General features: G+C 42.2%; 2 protein-coding genes across 2 annotated transcripts; one reads left to right on the top strand and one right to left on the bottom strand.

The window, feature by feature from the left end:
• Positions 1 to 8: 8 nt before the first annotated feature.
• Positions 9 to 14840, top strand: LOC115758297. The gene is made up of 9 exons (XM_030698867.1): positions 9 to 190; positions 5508 to 5629; positions 9267 to 10758; positions 10845 to 11484; positions 12291 to 12556; positions 12627 to 13788; positions 13846 to 14378; positions 14446 to 14665; positions 14737 to 14840. The coding sequence occupies exons 2-9, from the start codon at positions 5599 to 5601 to the stop codon at positions 14815 to 14817; spliced, it is 4425 nt and encodes a 1474-aa protein (XP_030554727.1). The 5' UTR covers positions 9 to 190; positions 5508 to 5598; the 3' UTR covers positions 14818 to 14840.
• A 188-nt stretch (positions 14841 to 15028) lies between these two features.
• Positions 15029 to 15729, bottom strand: LOC115758377 (28S ribosomal protein S17, mitochondrial). The gene is made up of 2 exons (XM_030698980.1): positions 15542 to 15729; positions 15029 to 15481 (listed from the first exon to the last, which is right to left on the bottom strand). Exons 1-2 carry the CDS (start codon positions 15647 to 15649, stop codon positions 15122 to 15124), a joined length of 468 nt encoding a protein of 155 aa, XP_030554840.1. The 5' UTR covers positions 15650 to 15729; the 3' UTR covers positions 15029 to 15121.
• Positions 15730 to 15806: the final 77 nt, after the last annotated feature.

Raw genomic sequence — 15806 nt, 5'->3', positions numbered from 1 at the left:
CGAATGAGAAAAATAAATTCAAATAAATCCAATAAAAGTTACAGACGAGCAGCACACGCAAATAATAAGCGAGCGCCGTAATAGTTTCTAGTAAAGTATATCGCGTATACGAAGCGTGAAACACAAAAAGCGATCAAATAAACGTAAACAATTACAGTTAAATACTAGCGTCAAACTAACGGAAATTTGTGTAAGTGTGCGTGTGAGCTGCGAATTTAAATGCAGTAATAATATACAAATACAAATACAAATACAAATCCAGCTAATGCAAACAAGTGTAAGCAAAGGAGAGAGAGAAAGCAACAAAAAGGAATACACAAATATAATGCAATGTATAATGGAGAAAGATATCAAAGCTAACTTTGCGACTTGGTGGAAAAAAAACAGGAAAATTGTTGCAAATTAAGAAAAGCCATAAAAAAATATGTGTGCAAGTGGGCAAAGCAAAAGCTGCGTTTGCACATGTGTGCGTGCGTATGTGTGCGTGTGCGTGTGTGTGTGTGTGTGTGTGTATGTGTCTAATGTAAACTTGTTTGTACACAAATTCCAGCCTTAGCGGCAATGAATAACTAAAAACTGTGCAAATTATCAGCGAAAACAATGAAACTCCCACCAAAAAAAAAAAAAATCACAGAAACTCGCGCAGCATCAGCACAAACACAAACAAAAAATAAAACTAAGCACAGAACGCGAGATGCTGTGCGACAGAGATAGACTATGGCATACTAATACCCTAGCCAAAGCCACGTACAACGCTTACCTTTCATTTAAAAATAGTCAACAACAGCAACAACAACAACAACAACACGCAAAACTGAAAGAATGCAAAGTTAATTTGTTGCTGCTGCTAGCTTGAAGCGTCTTTAAAAGTCTCAATTCGCCGTGTAAAGTGCCCGCCCACCTGCCGCACGACTTGCCTAATTTATGCTGCGTCGGAGGGAGGATGAGGGGGGGTGGGGGGGTAGGTCTATCTGCACCCCTACAAACCGGAGTTGACGTCTCCGTCGCCAAGTTCAAGTCGAAGCCGAGTTTGCGGCCAGTTTACTTGACGTGCGCCTCTTCTGCTCTCTATAACTGTTGTTGTTGTTGTTGTTGTTGTTGCTGCTGATGTCGGCTTCTTCTTATACGCGCTTAACGCTTCATCGCTCGTCTCAACCTGTGCCAAGCGCGCAAAAATAAAAAGTAAAACATAACCCAAAATAAGACCAAAAGACAAACAACAACAACAACAACAGCAGCAGCCGCCGTCGCCGTCGCAGCCGCAGAGACGTCAGCACAACAACAAAAACAATAAATATCAGCAAAAGACATAAAATTCAACCGGTTGGTTGGGTTTCCAAGCCGCAGCCGCAGCAGCAGCAGCAGCGCAGCCGCAGCGCAGCAGCAGCAATAATTTGTAAAATGAAATAAAAACAAAAGGCGAAAAAAGCAAAGATATATGCACGTTTATAAATAAAAGCAGCATTGGGGGTAAAAAACCAAGCCTTGTTTAGCATAGTTTTCTAGAGATCCCAATTGGAATTTGTTAACAAAAAGAAGAGAGCGCGCGCATTAAATAATTGCCAAGTGGAATAATACCGGATTTCTGCAAAATACGTGCGCGTACTAATGCCTATTATTTATAATTTCATTATGTTAATTATATTAATGGCACAGTTTGATCAATGTTCAGACAATTACGAAAAAAGCCAGCTTAGAGCGAGCTTCAAAAAGTATGGCAACGCCTGACTCTGATTGGCTTGGCGGGTAAATTGTCCTCTCGGTCTCAGTTGCTAATTTTTTATTTGATTTGTGTGTGGGGCAAGGCGTTGCTCAATTCAGCTTTAAAAATGTTTTCTTCTTCTTATAGTTGAAGCGACAAACTGGCTTTGAATAGCAAAGTTGACAATATGGCAGCTCTAATCTAACGTATGACTAAGCCAGTGGATAAAACAACGGTTAATATCATTTGCATTTACATTTGTTTTATGTGTTATTTCATACACGGTTTTAATAACTATTAATTTTACTTGATAAAAACTGTTTTCCTTGTTTGAGCAAGCGATAAGCACTGAAACACACACTTTTTGAAATCTGAATAGTATGGCAACGCCATAAGTACAGTATGTATTAGGTTAAGGGGAAACCCAATTTAGTACAGAGGCAGTTTATCGAGTTATCGATAAATTGCATGACAGTTTTTAAATCAAGTTGAGAGAAGCAAGTTCAAATTTAAGCAAAATCAAATCTAGAAACAAATCGTTTTGTCAAGTAATCGAATCGAGAGCTTATTGATAAATTGTAGGCCAGACTTTACTTGCGAATGAATAGCTTTCCAATGCTTTCATCTACTTATCAAAACAGTGCTAATTGCAAGTCAGTGCCCTAAACAAATAAATGGATATTTTTAATGCTCCCAAATGCCAAAATGAATCATAATAGTTAAAGAAAGACAATATACATGTCTGCTATATTCAGCCCTGAAATCTATACCAGATGGGATTGGTTTGGTCTGGCAAATCTGTTTTTCGGTGTGGCAAAACGTATTTGAGCAAATCTTTAGAGCCGTGCCGCTAATTCGATTGATTAGTGTAATCTTTCAGACACACGTCCATATAGCTGGCCAGAGCTATTTTCTTTCTAAAGCTTGTCTAGAGTATATTTGCATGCGCACAAATTGAAATCATGCGTTGGGCCACAGTTCTGGCCGGTTCGAGCATAGAGCTCTTATCTTTTTCAGCTAATCCGCATGTAATTGAAATGTTGTTCAAATCACATGCCAGTCATGGCAATTAGCACGACAGCAATGGCAAATATGAGAGTTTTTTTTTTTTGTATATCCATTGAAAGTGGGCAGCTAGGGTATATTGATTAAGTGCCAAACTATGTAACAGGCAGACTTCATAAGATACATATATTTTCTTGGTCAAAATCAGTAGCCGAGTCGATGTAGACAATGTATAAGCTCGACGATGTCAGAGAGCTAGACTTAAAAATTCCTCCTATCTATCTTTTAAGTCATCGATAACTGACCCTGTTTCCACGAAATCGATAAGAATTGTTATCGACACCAAAAAACTGATATCCCATAGTTAAAATATAGTCAACTTTTGGAATATGATTTGAGTTTCATATACTTGAATGTCACATGTATGGCCCGAAAATATGTTAAAGATCGGACCATAAGCACCGAGCTTATTCAATTCTGGTTATGCAGGGTATCTCCGCGTCGTCACTCGCATTGTTTGTTGTGCTCAGATTTATGGCTCAATTTTTGTGGCCAATTCGTGCAGTTTTGACCGGCACGCCAGTTCAATGCAAAAGCTGTTGTTGTTGTTGTGTTTGGTTTTTTATTGAAATGCTAATAAAGCGCCAAAGTTTGAGCGCAACAAAAAATGAAGAAGCGCTTACATTTGCGGCTGTGGCCCTGCAAACAATAGCAACAACAAGCACAGCTTAACTTCCGGCTAAATCAATATAACAACAACAACAACAAATACGTTTCACAAGTAGCGACAGGTTTTCGTTTTTTACTAAGTATATTTATTTTTTTTTTCTTAACTACCGCGCAGCTTCTTCAAAAAAAACCTCTTGTCATTATTGTTATTCTTGTTCTGCCTTGTTTGCTATTTTTTTTTTTAAATATTTTTAACAATTTCGAGTGTTGTTTGTTGCGTCAAACTAAATCAAATCACTTGAGTTATTTTCATATAAATAGCATCTTTTTATTTTCTGTTCTGCTTGGGAACTTTTGCGAATACGTATCCATATCCATTCCCATATCCATATCTATATCTATATCTATATCTATATCTATATCTATAGCTCAGCTCAGCTCAGCTCAGCTCGCCGAAGCCAAAGCGTTAATTTAATCAAAATCATTGCGACAACACGACGTCAATGAATGCGACAACAACAACAACAACAACAACAACAACAACTGGCAAGACGATAGCTGAGGCAAAGTCAGAAGAATGTCTTCTGTATACATTTTGTAGGGTTTTTTTTTACTATTTTTCTTACAAAAGAAATTACATATTTATGTGGTTCTAGGTAAAAAAAAAAATGTATATTTAAATGTGCTTTCAGTTGAAAAAAATTAATGTCGATTAGCATGCATTTATTTAAATCAGACATAGTTATTGATTGTCGGAATAAAATGAAATATCTGTGGAAAAGTACCTTTGCATTTAAAAGAAAACGAGCTGAAGAAAAATTTGAGCGAAATTGTCGAAAAATTGATTAAAATGTTTAACACATTTAATACCATATAAAACCTAAAACATGTTTAACGAATGTTAATTTTTTGTAATAACATTATATACATATATATTCTTCCCGAGTTTGCTAACAAAAGTTTTAAGATTTGTTAATTTAACGATCCTGAGCGTGTTTCTTATAAATTGTCTATAGAAAATATCAAATAAATGAACCCAATGTTCAGCCGGATATAAGTTCCGCATTTCATCATATTGCGCCATTTAATAAAATACAAATCCAAATAAAGCAAACATTCCGCATGGCAAGATAATGAGACACAAGCAGACACACAGATAAAAAAGCAAATACAACAATGTCGGCACTTAAAACGCAATTAAAACAAAAGCAAAAACATATATGATATATGTGCCATATAGATTTGGCATATTGCAATTTTATTGCATACTTCGCAGCGCTTAGCTGGAAATTAATGACAAAAAATGGACCAGAAACGAACTGTAAAACGAAAACCTAACCTCAAACGAAAACCTAACCTCAAACGAAAACATAACCTCAAACGAAAACCTAACCTCAAACAAAAACCTAACCTCACATAACCTATACAATTATAAAATCTATATTTCCGAAAACATGTTTCTACCTCCGCAAAAAAAAAATACTTTATCAATTTTTCTATGAAAACCCTTGACTTAAGATTCTCAAATTCTGGACAAACACAAAGGCCACGTTTTTGCATATTTTTCATATGTGTAAAATTCTCAATATATTACACATGAGTCTTTAACTAAAGCTGATTAATAAGCTCGTTTGTTTATCTTGGCTGGGCTCTGCTAACTTTTGCATGGTCCAGAGTGCAAATGAGATATCATGTCAAGTACTTGGGCAAATATATATAAATATATGTATATATATATGTGAATGTATCTGAACGTTTGTCAAAATCTGCGACGTCATGGCGTTATCGGAGAGAAGCGCATTTCAAATATGCGCAAAATTAAAAAAGAAGTATAAAAATAAAACTCGAATCAAGCTCGTACTCATAGAGAATTGTTGTTTATTTTGTCATTTTCTGCGAATTATGGAAAATCGGAATACGCGTTTGACGCTTCTCTTGCTTCTCTCTCCTTTTTTTTTACCTTGCTCGAATTGCAGTTATTCAAACGAAAAGTTAATAACTTATCAAATATAAGAAGTGGTAATAGGAGCAGCATAAACAGAAATTGTGAATATTATGAAAATTAACTAATTCTATAAGAACAATAATAATAATAACAGTGTTTCCTTGTGCTCTTTTTGATCATTGCCAGCACAGGAATCGGAACCATGCTGTAGTCTGTGCAGACATCTGGAAAGGATGCCACTGAGGAGCAAACGTTTGCTGGATAATTATCTTTGGACATGAACATGGAATTCGAATTTCCGGACTTTTGTAAGTATGCAAATGTCAAATCAAATACAATAAATAGCATTGAGTGAGGCGAGACTTGACAATGGATGTACTTAGTCTTGTCTTAGCCAAAGTCCTTTACAGCAGGCCGGCAGTTCCCGACTGGGGGATACCCCAAACCCTCTTCTATCAACGCAGCTCGCGTTAGTTCAAATTCAAATATTGCTATAAAATTAAAGATGCCCGATATATATACTACTCAAGCAGCTGCATGTAAAGTTTGATGACTCTAGCTCTTAAAACCTCAGAGATGTGCTCAAAAAACAGATTTTCGATATCGATAACTAATCGATTGCTTGTGAACGGCGCAAGTTATCGATTATCGGAAACAAACCTACGTTTAAACTTAGATCAATTTGTTTTTTTTTTTCTGCGCAATCGCAAAAATTACGTAAATTTGTTTTTCAATTCGATTTCTAAACATAAGAAAATAATGAGAGAATTCAAAATTATGTTTAGCTTTAAGTTTTACGAAATTAAAAAGAATTAGAATTTAGTTATAATTAAATCAAAATGTTGATAGGTTTTGAATTTTATAAAAATAATCTAATGTATTATCTGATGAATTAGAATTAAGTTCAATTTTTGTTTGTACTCAGTTCGTTCAAAGATTGCTCAAACAAAAACTCCAACTATAAACTAGCTAGCCAAATAGTTAGATACACGATGATAACAACTAAATGATTATAGTTCACGGCAAGGTTATCAAAAGCGTTCAAATTGTCCTTCGGCTGGTCTCTAAAATATGCGCAACTCCGTCAATAATAAAATCTAAATGCGACTACGAAAATAGATGGCAAATCAAATAAATTGATGGGCCTAACAAAATTTGACTTGGGCCGAAACAAGCCATGCTATATACATATATATATACATATATACACACATATATATAAATGTTTTTATACCCATTGAAAATGAGTAAAAAGGGTATATTGTCTTTGTGCAAAATGCAAATGTATGTAACAGGCAGAAGGAAGCATCTCCGACCCCATAAAGTATATATATTCTTGGTCAGCATCAATAGCCGAGTCGATCTAGCGATATCCGTCTGTCCGTCTGTCTGTCCGTCCGTCTGTCCGTCCGTTCGTCCATCCGTCCGTCCGTCTGTCCGTATGTATGTACGCAAGGATCTCAGAACCTATAAGAGCTAGAGCTAGTTCCTGCGCAGATCGAGCTTGTTTCCGATCATCGATAACTTGCCCCGATTCCAAGTAATCGATAAAAATCGATATCGAAATCCTGTTCCTTGAGCAATTTTGGTAAATAATAAGAGCTAGAGTCACCAAACTTGACATATAGCTTCTAAAATAGTTTATATATTTGCATTGGATGTTGGAAGTAGAGGGTTCAGGGTATCCCCTAGTCGGGAGCTCCTGACTAGAACCTCTTACTTGTTTTTTTTTTTGTATATATTTCTAAATAATGTCGCCTGTTTGTTGCCGAGCAGAAACTTTGTTTGATCAATATGGCCGGGCAGGAGGACGCATTCAAATATTTGCACGCTGATTGAATTTCAGTGCATCAGAATTTCGCAGCGAATTTGACGTGAATTATTGCGGCGCGGATTCGTAAATAAATATATAGAAAAGAAAATAGATCTGGCAAAAGATATTTATTGAAAACAGCTTTTGCGGTCATGTTTTGAATTGTGAATGCACAATTGGAAAAACATTTAAGAAAAACACTTGCCGCAACAAAACTTAGTTTTCATTTCAATTGGTTTTGTTTTCTTCTTTTTGCTTTTTCTTCAGCTTTTTGTTGTTGATTTTTTTCTTTTTTAATTGAGTTTCGTTTTCGCTTTCAATTACTCGACGAGCTTCTGTTTCTGCGCTTCAAAGTTGTTGATATTATTTTATATATATTTTTATATATATATATAAAAGTATAACATTTGGAAAAGCGCATTTTCACTGCTCAGCGGCTTGTGAAAAGTGCATCAACCGCCTGTGCGCTCACATGTGCGTTAGATAATTGTTTTGTGTGTGGTTTTTACAATTTATGCTTGCCGTGGATGCTGTTGGCCATTAAGCTCTTAACTTGGCCATTAGTGCAGCACGTTTGGGCTTGGCCAAAAGGCGCCCGCAACGCGTTTCAATTTCATTGTCAAAAAGTTATCAAATTGAATTTAAATAGAACACATTTCGATTATGGACTATCCCAAAACGTTAAATGGTAATTTTGTGTGTGATTTGTGTTTCCATTTTATTTGTGCATAATTTACGTCGGGCATTACGGATTTTGCCAACTGCGTGGCTTTTATCGATCAAACACTTCAAATGCCTTTTGTTTGGGCCCTCTTATCAGTCCAGCTCAAAAGCTTCTTCCTCCATGCAGTTCATTAGAAATGTGCTTTTATCATATTTTGTAGTAAACATTTTGCCGTTGACGCCCCCTTCAACACGAATTAACGACAATCTCTGAGTCAGCGATGCCGCATACGAATTTAATTATATAAATACACGACAATTAACTGAAAATGCATTTTAAAAATTGCTTTAAAGCTTAAGATTCCCATAAAATTAAACTATATTTTATTAAATGCCAAATAGTATTAATAAAACGTACTGATTATGTTCTATGACCCGGGTCTAGTTTCCCTCTTTACTCCCTTTAAATACGTATTCATTTTTACACTTATATTTACTCATACTTATACACACTATCCTGCCCACACACATTCTTTCATTAAGTATACTCTATCCTACTTATACTTATACTCAAACCCACACTTATACCAAAACTCATGCGTATTCTTCTATCTTATAATCATTCGTAGTGACATACATACACACCCTTATATACTCATCATCATACTTATACTCACACTTATACTAATATTTATATTCGTGTCTTACGCCTAATAATACTCATTAATAGTCATACCCATACTTATATGCATACCTATACTTCTGTATGCTCACTTATATTCTTATGCTCATGTTATCGTAGCTTGCTTATACTAATACTCATACTTATATGAATACTTATACTACTACTTATACTCACCTTCTACTACAGACATGGATGTAGTCACACTCATATTTTAATTATACTTATCCTTCTACTGACACTTATATGCCCATTCTCATATATACACCTAATAATACGCATTATAATACTTATACTCATATTCATACCGTGCCTACTCGTATGTCTGTCTTATACTCGAATGCATACTGATAATCCAACTTATAATCACGTTCAAAGTTTTAGTAAAAACGAATATTTATTCTCCTAACTTAATTATTTACGGTCCACTCTATTTATACTCATTCTAATATGCATACTTATATTCCAACTTCTAAACACTATTAAACTTATAACTTCGCTTATACTAAAAACGTATACTTATACTCCTATTTTAATGAAGCGTCTATCTATCTTACACATGCTTAGATCCAACTTATATTCATCATCAAACTTATTCTCACACTTATACTAAAAACTCATACTTCTATCCCCATTTTAATTAATTTTAATTTAATCATCCTCATACTCATAATTAATCTTATACTCATACCCATAAATAAATCCATACTTATACATCTACTTATATTGATTATCCTACTTCTGCGAACATATTATCTATTAATAATGCATCATGTTGTACTTACAGCTCGCCCCGATTTCATGGATGGCATCGACAATGAGGCTCTCGATTTGTTTATGCAGGCCGCCGGTGCGCTGGACGATGCGGCACAGCACAGCAACAATGAGGCGCTCAGCGTGGAGCACACATCGGCGGCGGCTATCGGGGGCATCTCCAAGCTGGAATCGCCGCACACGCCGCCGATGAATGTGCTGGATGCACAGCTGACGGGTCGTGCCAGTGCGATGGCCATGCCGCTGGCACACTTGCCCGAGAGCCCGCCCGACTCGGGCTCCGAGCCCGCCTACAGTCCGCTGGGAGATGTGCATGCCCTGAACAGCCGTGACCTCATCTATCCCGGGCTGGTAACCATGCACCAGCAACAGCAACAGCAGCAACAGCAGCAGCAGCAGCAACATCCGGGCATGTTGCAGACGGACTTGCAGTTTACATCGCCGCCGCCGCCTCCGCAGCAGGGTCATCATTTTGTGGCGCCTGGTCAGGATGTGCGAGTGAAGCATGAGCTCATCAATGCCAACGGATTGCTCAGCCAACAGCAGCTGGGCGAGCAGCAGCTGCTGCCCATGCATCATCATCAGGAGCAGCTGCAGCAGCACCAGGAACTGCCGCAGGAGCAGCTGCTGTATCAGCACTACGATAACGGGCAGGGTCTGTATGGCGGCGGTAGCTATCAGAATCTGTCCAGCATGTCCACCTGCATGTTGACCTCGCCGCTGGGCCTGGGCGATCGCGTTCAGGTAATTGGCACCAGTCAATTGTCGCTGAATCGCAGCTCCACGCCCTCCACGCCGGTGCATTCGTTGTCGCGCAAGCGCAAGATGTCCACCCAGTTGGATTGCCCGGACTTTGCGCCCGTGGCGAAGCATGAGGCGGGCCTGCTGATGAGCCCGCTGCGCAGCTCCCATCACTCCATAACAGTGGCAACACGTGACAGCGCCCAGGCTGCCCCAACCACCGGCAACAGCAACAACAACAGCAGCAGCAGCAGCGATCACGATCCGAGCAAGACACCCGCGCATTCACATTGCTCCGCCTCCGTTTCGCCGGCATTGTCCGGCATCAACTCGCAGGCGGAGAACAGCCTGGACGGGCAGGCAAGCAATGCGGCCGGAGGCAGCGGCTCCGGCAGCGAGGCTGGGGATCCGGCATTGACCCAGTGCATCCGGTTCAGTCCGTTCCAGCCGGAGAACTGGCACAAGCTGTGCGATCAGAGCCTGCAGGAGCTGTCCGTCATTTATTACCGTGTCGATGCGGACAAGGGCTTCAATTTCAGCGTCTCGGATGACGCGTACGTGTGCCAGAAGAAGAATCACTTTCAGGTTACTTGCCATGCGCGCCTTCAAGGAGATGCCAAATTTGTTAAGACACCGTCCGGACTGGAGAAAATCAAATCCTTCCACTTGCATTTCTATGGTGTCAAATTTGAGGCGCCCAACCAAACGATACGCGTGGAGCAGAGCCAGTCGGATCGCTCAAAGAAGCCATTCTATCCCGTACCGTAAGTATAAGACTTGGCCTAGGCTTAGCTCGACCCTGCACTTCCAGCTCATATAGGAAATACATTGATTGAATTCCTTTGCCCAGTATCGATCTCCAGAGCCATATTGTCAGCAAAATCACGGTGGGTCGCCTGCACTTCTCGGAGACAACCAACAATAACATGCGCAAGAAGGGACGTCCGAATCCGGAGCAGCGTTTCTTTCAGCTGGTCGTCGGGCTGCATGTGCACACCACATCCGGCCATTTTCCGGTCGTTAGCCATGGCAGCGAGCGCATTATTGTGCGCGCCTCGAATCCGGGCCAGTTTGAGTCCGATGTGGATCTGTGCTGGCAGCGCGGCATCACCCAGGAGTCCATCTTTCATGCGGGCCGTGTCGGCATCAACACTGATCGGCCAGACGAGAGTCTGGTGGTGCACGGCAATCTCAAGGTATCCGGCCACATTGTCCAGCCCAGCGACAGTCGCGCCAAACAGGAAATCGCCGAACTGGACACATCGGTCCAGCTGCGCAATATGCAAAAGATACGCATTGTGCGTTATCGCTACGAGCCGGAATTTGCCGTGCACTCGGGCTTGCGGCGTGAGAGTGACACCAGGGAAATCGTCGATACGGGCGTCATAGCACAGGAGGTGCGAGAGGTTATACCGGATGCGGTCCAAGAGGCTGGCAGCGTCGTTCTGCCCAATGGGAATGTTATTGAGAACTTTTTGCTGGTCAATAAGGTAAGAAGCAATAGCTTAAGTTTTAAAAAATCAATGCACGTGCATGGTCACACTCGCTCCAAGCACTATTTAGGAAAACTAACTAAAATATGCTCTACATATATACTAAACAGTATATTTTCACACTGCAAGGCATACAAATTTCCCTACATTCTAAGAAATTATTAAGAGGGAATTTTTTATTTGTGCATATTGTCTTATTTTTTGAGCATGTGTTCTCGAAAAATTCCATTTCTTTGTTTTTTTCCTTAAAAACAAATACACTTTAAGATTGCATTTTTTTTTATAAGTGTCACTCTTATATTTTCCTAAGCTTTTAATAAGCCCACTGTATAGTCGCGCTTGCGTTTACGGTCATTCTTTTAGCAAAGACACAATAATTTCCTTTAAAAAAGGATTTTTATGAGTATCTGGCTTATATACTGAATATGCCTGCAATTGGCTGCAATTATTTATGGTCACTTTCCAAACAATAACGGTAAAAAGAGCTGCTCATAAATAATTGCCTTCATCATTAAATATTTGGTCACATTAAGTTTAGGTTAGAAACTCATGCATTTTAAATGTGTACACACTAATTGGTGATTCGTCTTGGTCACACTTAAATGGTTTTCCTTCTACTGTTCAATTTTGAATTGTTTTCGGTTACCAAAGCGTATCCCAAATTTTTTTTGGATGCCATTCGAAACAGCTAAATCCAATTTATCGACGCATTAAACGTGTACACTTCCATAAAGCTGTCAAATTCGTTAACACGACAACACAAATATATTTCAACACGCCCCTCTTTATATATGCATGCTTAGGATCGTATACTAATGGAGAACATTGGGGCCGTGAAGGAGCTGTGCAAGGTCACCGGTTCGCTGGAGACGCGCATTGAGAATCTGGAGCGGGCCAACAATAGTCACAATAGCCACCAATTGCGTGCCAAGGATCTGTTGGAGCCACGCTGCATTCTACCGCCGCGCCTGCACAAGCCGAACAATCGCAGCAATGATGGCTACGAGATCTGCTCCAGCCGCATGATGCAGATCATCATCTTTCTGCTGATCATTGTGATGGCCGCCTGGTAAGCCGCACATGCCGCACATTTATGCCCCGTTTCCTTAACTCTCTCTCTCTCTCTCTCTCCCTCTCAGTCTGGCCGCCGTGTCCACGCTGTATTTTGTGGAGCACAATAAGCAGCAGCAGCACATGGACGGGTTTCCCGTGTTTGGCGACGGTCGCCTCTTTCGAGCCGATGGCCCGACGCGACTCAGTGACGAGGATCGCTTCAATTTCCAGCAGAGCCTGCAAACGCTCTTCAAGAACAAAACCCATGGGGCGTGGCCCAGTTTGATTTATGCGGCCAGCACGGCACGGCCCACGGGCCGCAGCACAGCCGTGCGGCAGGGCGAGGGCGACGAGGAGGAGGAGCAGGAGCTGACGGCGGTGATGAACAATCCGCAGGTGAATTTGCCGCTGCCCAAGCTGCATCCGCGCATCACCACGACAGCTCCACGCAACAACAACAACAACAAGACAATTGTGAGCAAAAACAAGTCAAAGTGGCCCGTCAGCCAGGAGGCACTGCGTCCGGCTGTCGCACAGAAACTGCTGCAGAGCGTGCGCGCAACAGCCGTGGGCAGAACCCTGGCGGCCAGCAACAACGATACAGAAACCTCCTCCGAGAAGCCGCCGGGCTTAACGCTCGCCCAGGACTTTGAGAACAACTCCATAGACGTGGATGCCCAGCTGCAGCAGCAGCAGCAGCAACAGCAGCAGCAGCAGCAGCTGAAGCAGCCCACCAAGCTGGACGAGCACATCGTGGTGGTGGGCACCATTGCCAGCACCGCCGTGGACAATCTGGCCGCCGATGCCGGCCAGGCCATACGCAAGCTGAACGCGGGCGATGCGGCCATTTACAATGTGTACAAGACCGTATCGCCGCCGACGGCCAATCTGGCCCTGACCACCAACAAGGTCAGCACCGAGCAGAGCCAGGTGCAGAGCACGCTCGCCCTGGCCCTAGACGTGCCGCCGCCAGCAGCTGTGCGCAACAGCAGCGGGGCCAAGGACAGCGCCGATGCGCTCGATCTGCAGAACCTAAGCAATACCAACGAGTCGGAGACCGCGGATAATCCCATCACGGCGCTGTTCGGATTCGAGTATACGGATGCGGGTCTGCGCGATTCCACAGTGGGTCGCCGTTCTGCGAACCAGCGCAGTCTGGACTGGATCAGGCACAAGAGCCTGAAGACGCCGCTGTTTGGCCAGCCGCCGGAGTGCAATGGCGACGAGGCCGTCAGCGATAATTGTCAGGTGGGTTTTTGATTGATCCTCGAGTGGTTGCTCCTACAGTTTTCTAATGTCGCACAGTCCACCTGCTTTGAGGAGCTGCAGCCGGCTGCAGCTGTTGCCGACAATGTGGATGTCAATGTCAAGCACCAGCATGTCGAGGATGAGCTGCAGTCCGCCGAGCAGGAGTCGGATGGCGACATATTGATCATACAGCCCGTGTCCGGCAATGATACGGCCGCTGCGCGTGTCTATCATGGCAAAAGCTCGCACACAACATCCGCCCGGGCCAAGCAATACTCCAGCGAAGCAGACGGCGCCGCCGGCGAGGATGCCCTCTACACGGTCCTAAACGAGGCGCCGCCAGCAACAGCCGATCAGGTGAAGCTGCCGGCCAAGGCTGCGCCCGTCCCGCCGCTGGCCACGGCAACAGCAACGGCAATGCCTCATCCCCTGGATTGCTGGAGCATTAGCACTTGCGTGCTGGCGGGGCTTAACAATCAGACTATCGACGTGGCCCAGTTTTGTCCCAGCTCCGGCAGCTCCCTGAATGTCAGCTACACTGTGCCCGTGTCGCGCTATTTGCAGGCCGTCAGCTTGGAGCTGCATTTCAGGTGGGTTTTGGGCTACGAAGGATAACTCGAAATCGCATATAAACTAATCAATTGTTGGCCTTTACAGTTCCAGCAAGCCGCTTCAGTGGTCCATTTGCAGCGATGAGGATCAATCCAAGTCGAATGCGGGCGCACAGTTGAACGAGGATGAGGACGCGCCAGCCAGCAGCTGGGTCAAGGTGCTCAAGCAGCTGGGCAACAACAAGCTAATCCTAGCACTGGACATGCCCAGTCGTGGCAACTTTTTGCGCGACTTTATGCTGCGCGCCAGCCCAGACCTGGAACAAGTAGGGCAACGCATAAAATCTATAATATATGGAACGTATTTCCAGAATCTAATCCAATATTCTACTTGCAGCAAAAACTATGCGATGACAACGCCCACGTGGCGAACCCTATACTCCAGTACAACTTTAGCATCGTAAGAAATTGTGATTAGTTAACAATTTAATTTATGGCACGGATCGAATCGAATCGAAACGGAAACGGAAACGTAAACAAACACCACAAAGAAATGTTTTCGCACGTTTTCCAACACTTCATTCCAGCGCTCAGCTGCAACCGTTTGCAGTTGAATGCTGGCAACAAATATGGCAAGAACAAAAATACAAAAACAAACAAAAACAAATGCATTCAAAAAACATTTATCGACATTTTAAATAAAAATATTTAGTAAAATGTACTCGCAACTGTTTAACTACTTATGAGCATACTTAAGGCAACTATTCTTTAACAAGCGAAGGCTACACGGCGAAAGGCTGTTCCGTGCCATCCTCGTGGTACTTGATGTACGTCTCGCCGTGCGTGAAATCCTTGGTGCCCTCCAGACGACCGCGTGGCGGCGCCTTCTCATAGTCAAATGCCTTGTCCGATTTGCCAAACAGCTGATTGGCCATTTCAATGTCCTCGCGGTATTTGCCGACCACAACCTTTTTGCCGGTAATGGGATCGGTTATGTCACCCAGCGGATAGACCACTTTTTCCACACTGTGCGTTATGAGGCGTGTCATGCGCTCGGGCAGTTCACGTATCAATACCACATCGCCGGTTTTGCACAACTTTTGGGGATCGTGGGCAAAGTAAAACGTATCCTTTTTAAAGTACTGTAAACAATGCGAATCATAAATCTAAATTCCATCATACTATACGCAAACAGTGCGAACCATATTCAGGTTTTTGTCCAGCTCCATGCGGCGTATACGTATTTTGGAGGCATTGTGCTTGATGCAGGGCATGCATTGGCCCATTAGTAATAAGCCACGCGCTGCCATTTCATTAGATTATTTATAAAAACAACAGAAATTCACGTTCAGCAAAAAATTAGGCAAAACTTATTTAATTAGTGTGACCAAAAAATACTAAGTGCAAATAACATAAAAATACTATTAAAAACCATACAAGACATGTGGATCACAAGCCATTCCATTG

The sequence above is a fragment of the Drosophila novamexicana genome, unplaced genomic scaffold (genome assembly GCF_003285875.2).
Source record: "Drosophila novamexicana strain 15010-1031.04,08,12 unplaced genomic scaffold, DnovRS2.1 tig00000008-arrow-pilon, whole genome shotgun sequence".
In the NCBI taxonomy this organism is placed as follows: domain Eukaryota; kingdom Metazoa; phylum Arthropoda; class Insecta; order Diptera; family Drosophilidae; genus Drosophila; species Drosophila novamexicana.
The sequence above is the reverse complement of the archived record's forward strand: the minus strand, read 5'-3'. Positions and strand labels throughout refer to the sequence as shown.

Bases quoted from the DNA above. Each gene is read 5' to 3' on its own strand.
- LOC115758377 (XM_030698980.1), bottom strand. From the start codon at position 15,649: ATGGCAGCGCGTGGCTTATTACTAATGGGCCAATGCATGCCCTGCATC. The intron at 15,482-15,541 runs GTTCGCACTGTT...CATTGTTTACAG, and splicing joins TGGACAAAAACCTGAATATG to TACTTTAAAAAGGATACGTT.
- LOC115758297 (XM_030698867.1), top strand. From the start codon at position 5,599: ATGAACATGGAATTCGAATTTCCGGACTTTT. The intron at 10,759-10,844 runs GTAAGTATAAGA...TCCTTTGCCCAG, and splicing joins AAGCCATTCTATCCCGTACC to TATCGATCTCCAGAGCCATA. The intron at 14,666-14,736 runs GTAGGGCAACGC...TTCTACTTGCAG, and splicing joins CCAGCCCAGACCTGGAACAA to CAAAAACTATGCGATGACAA.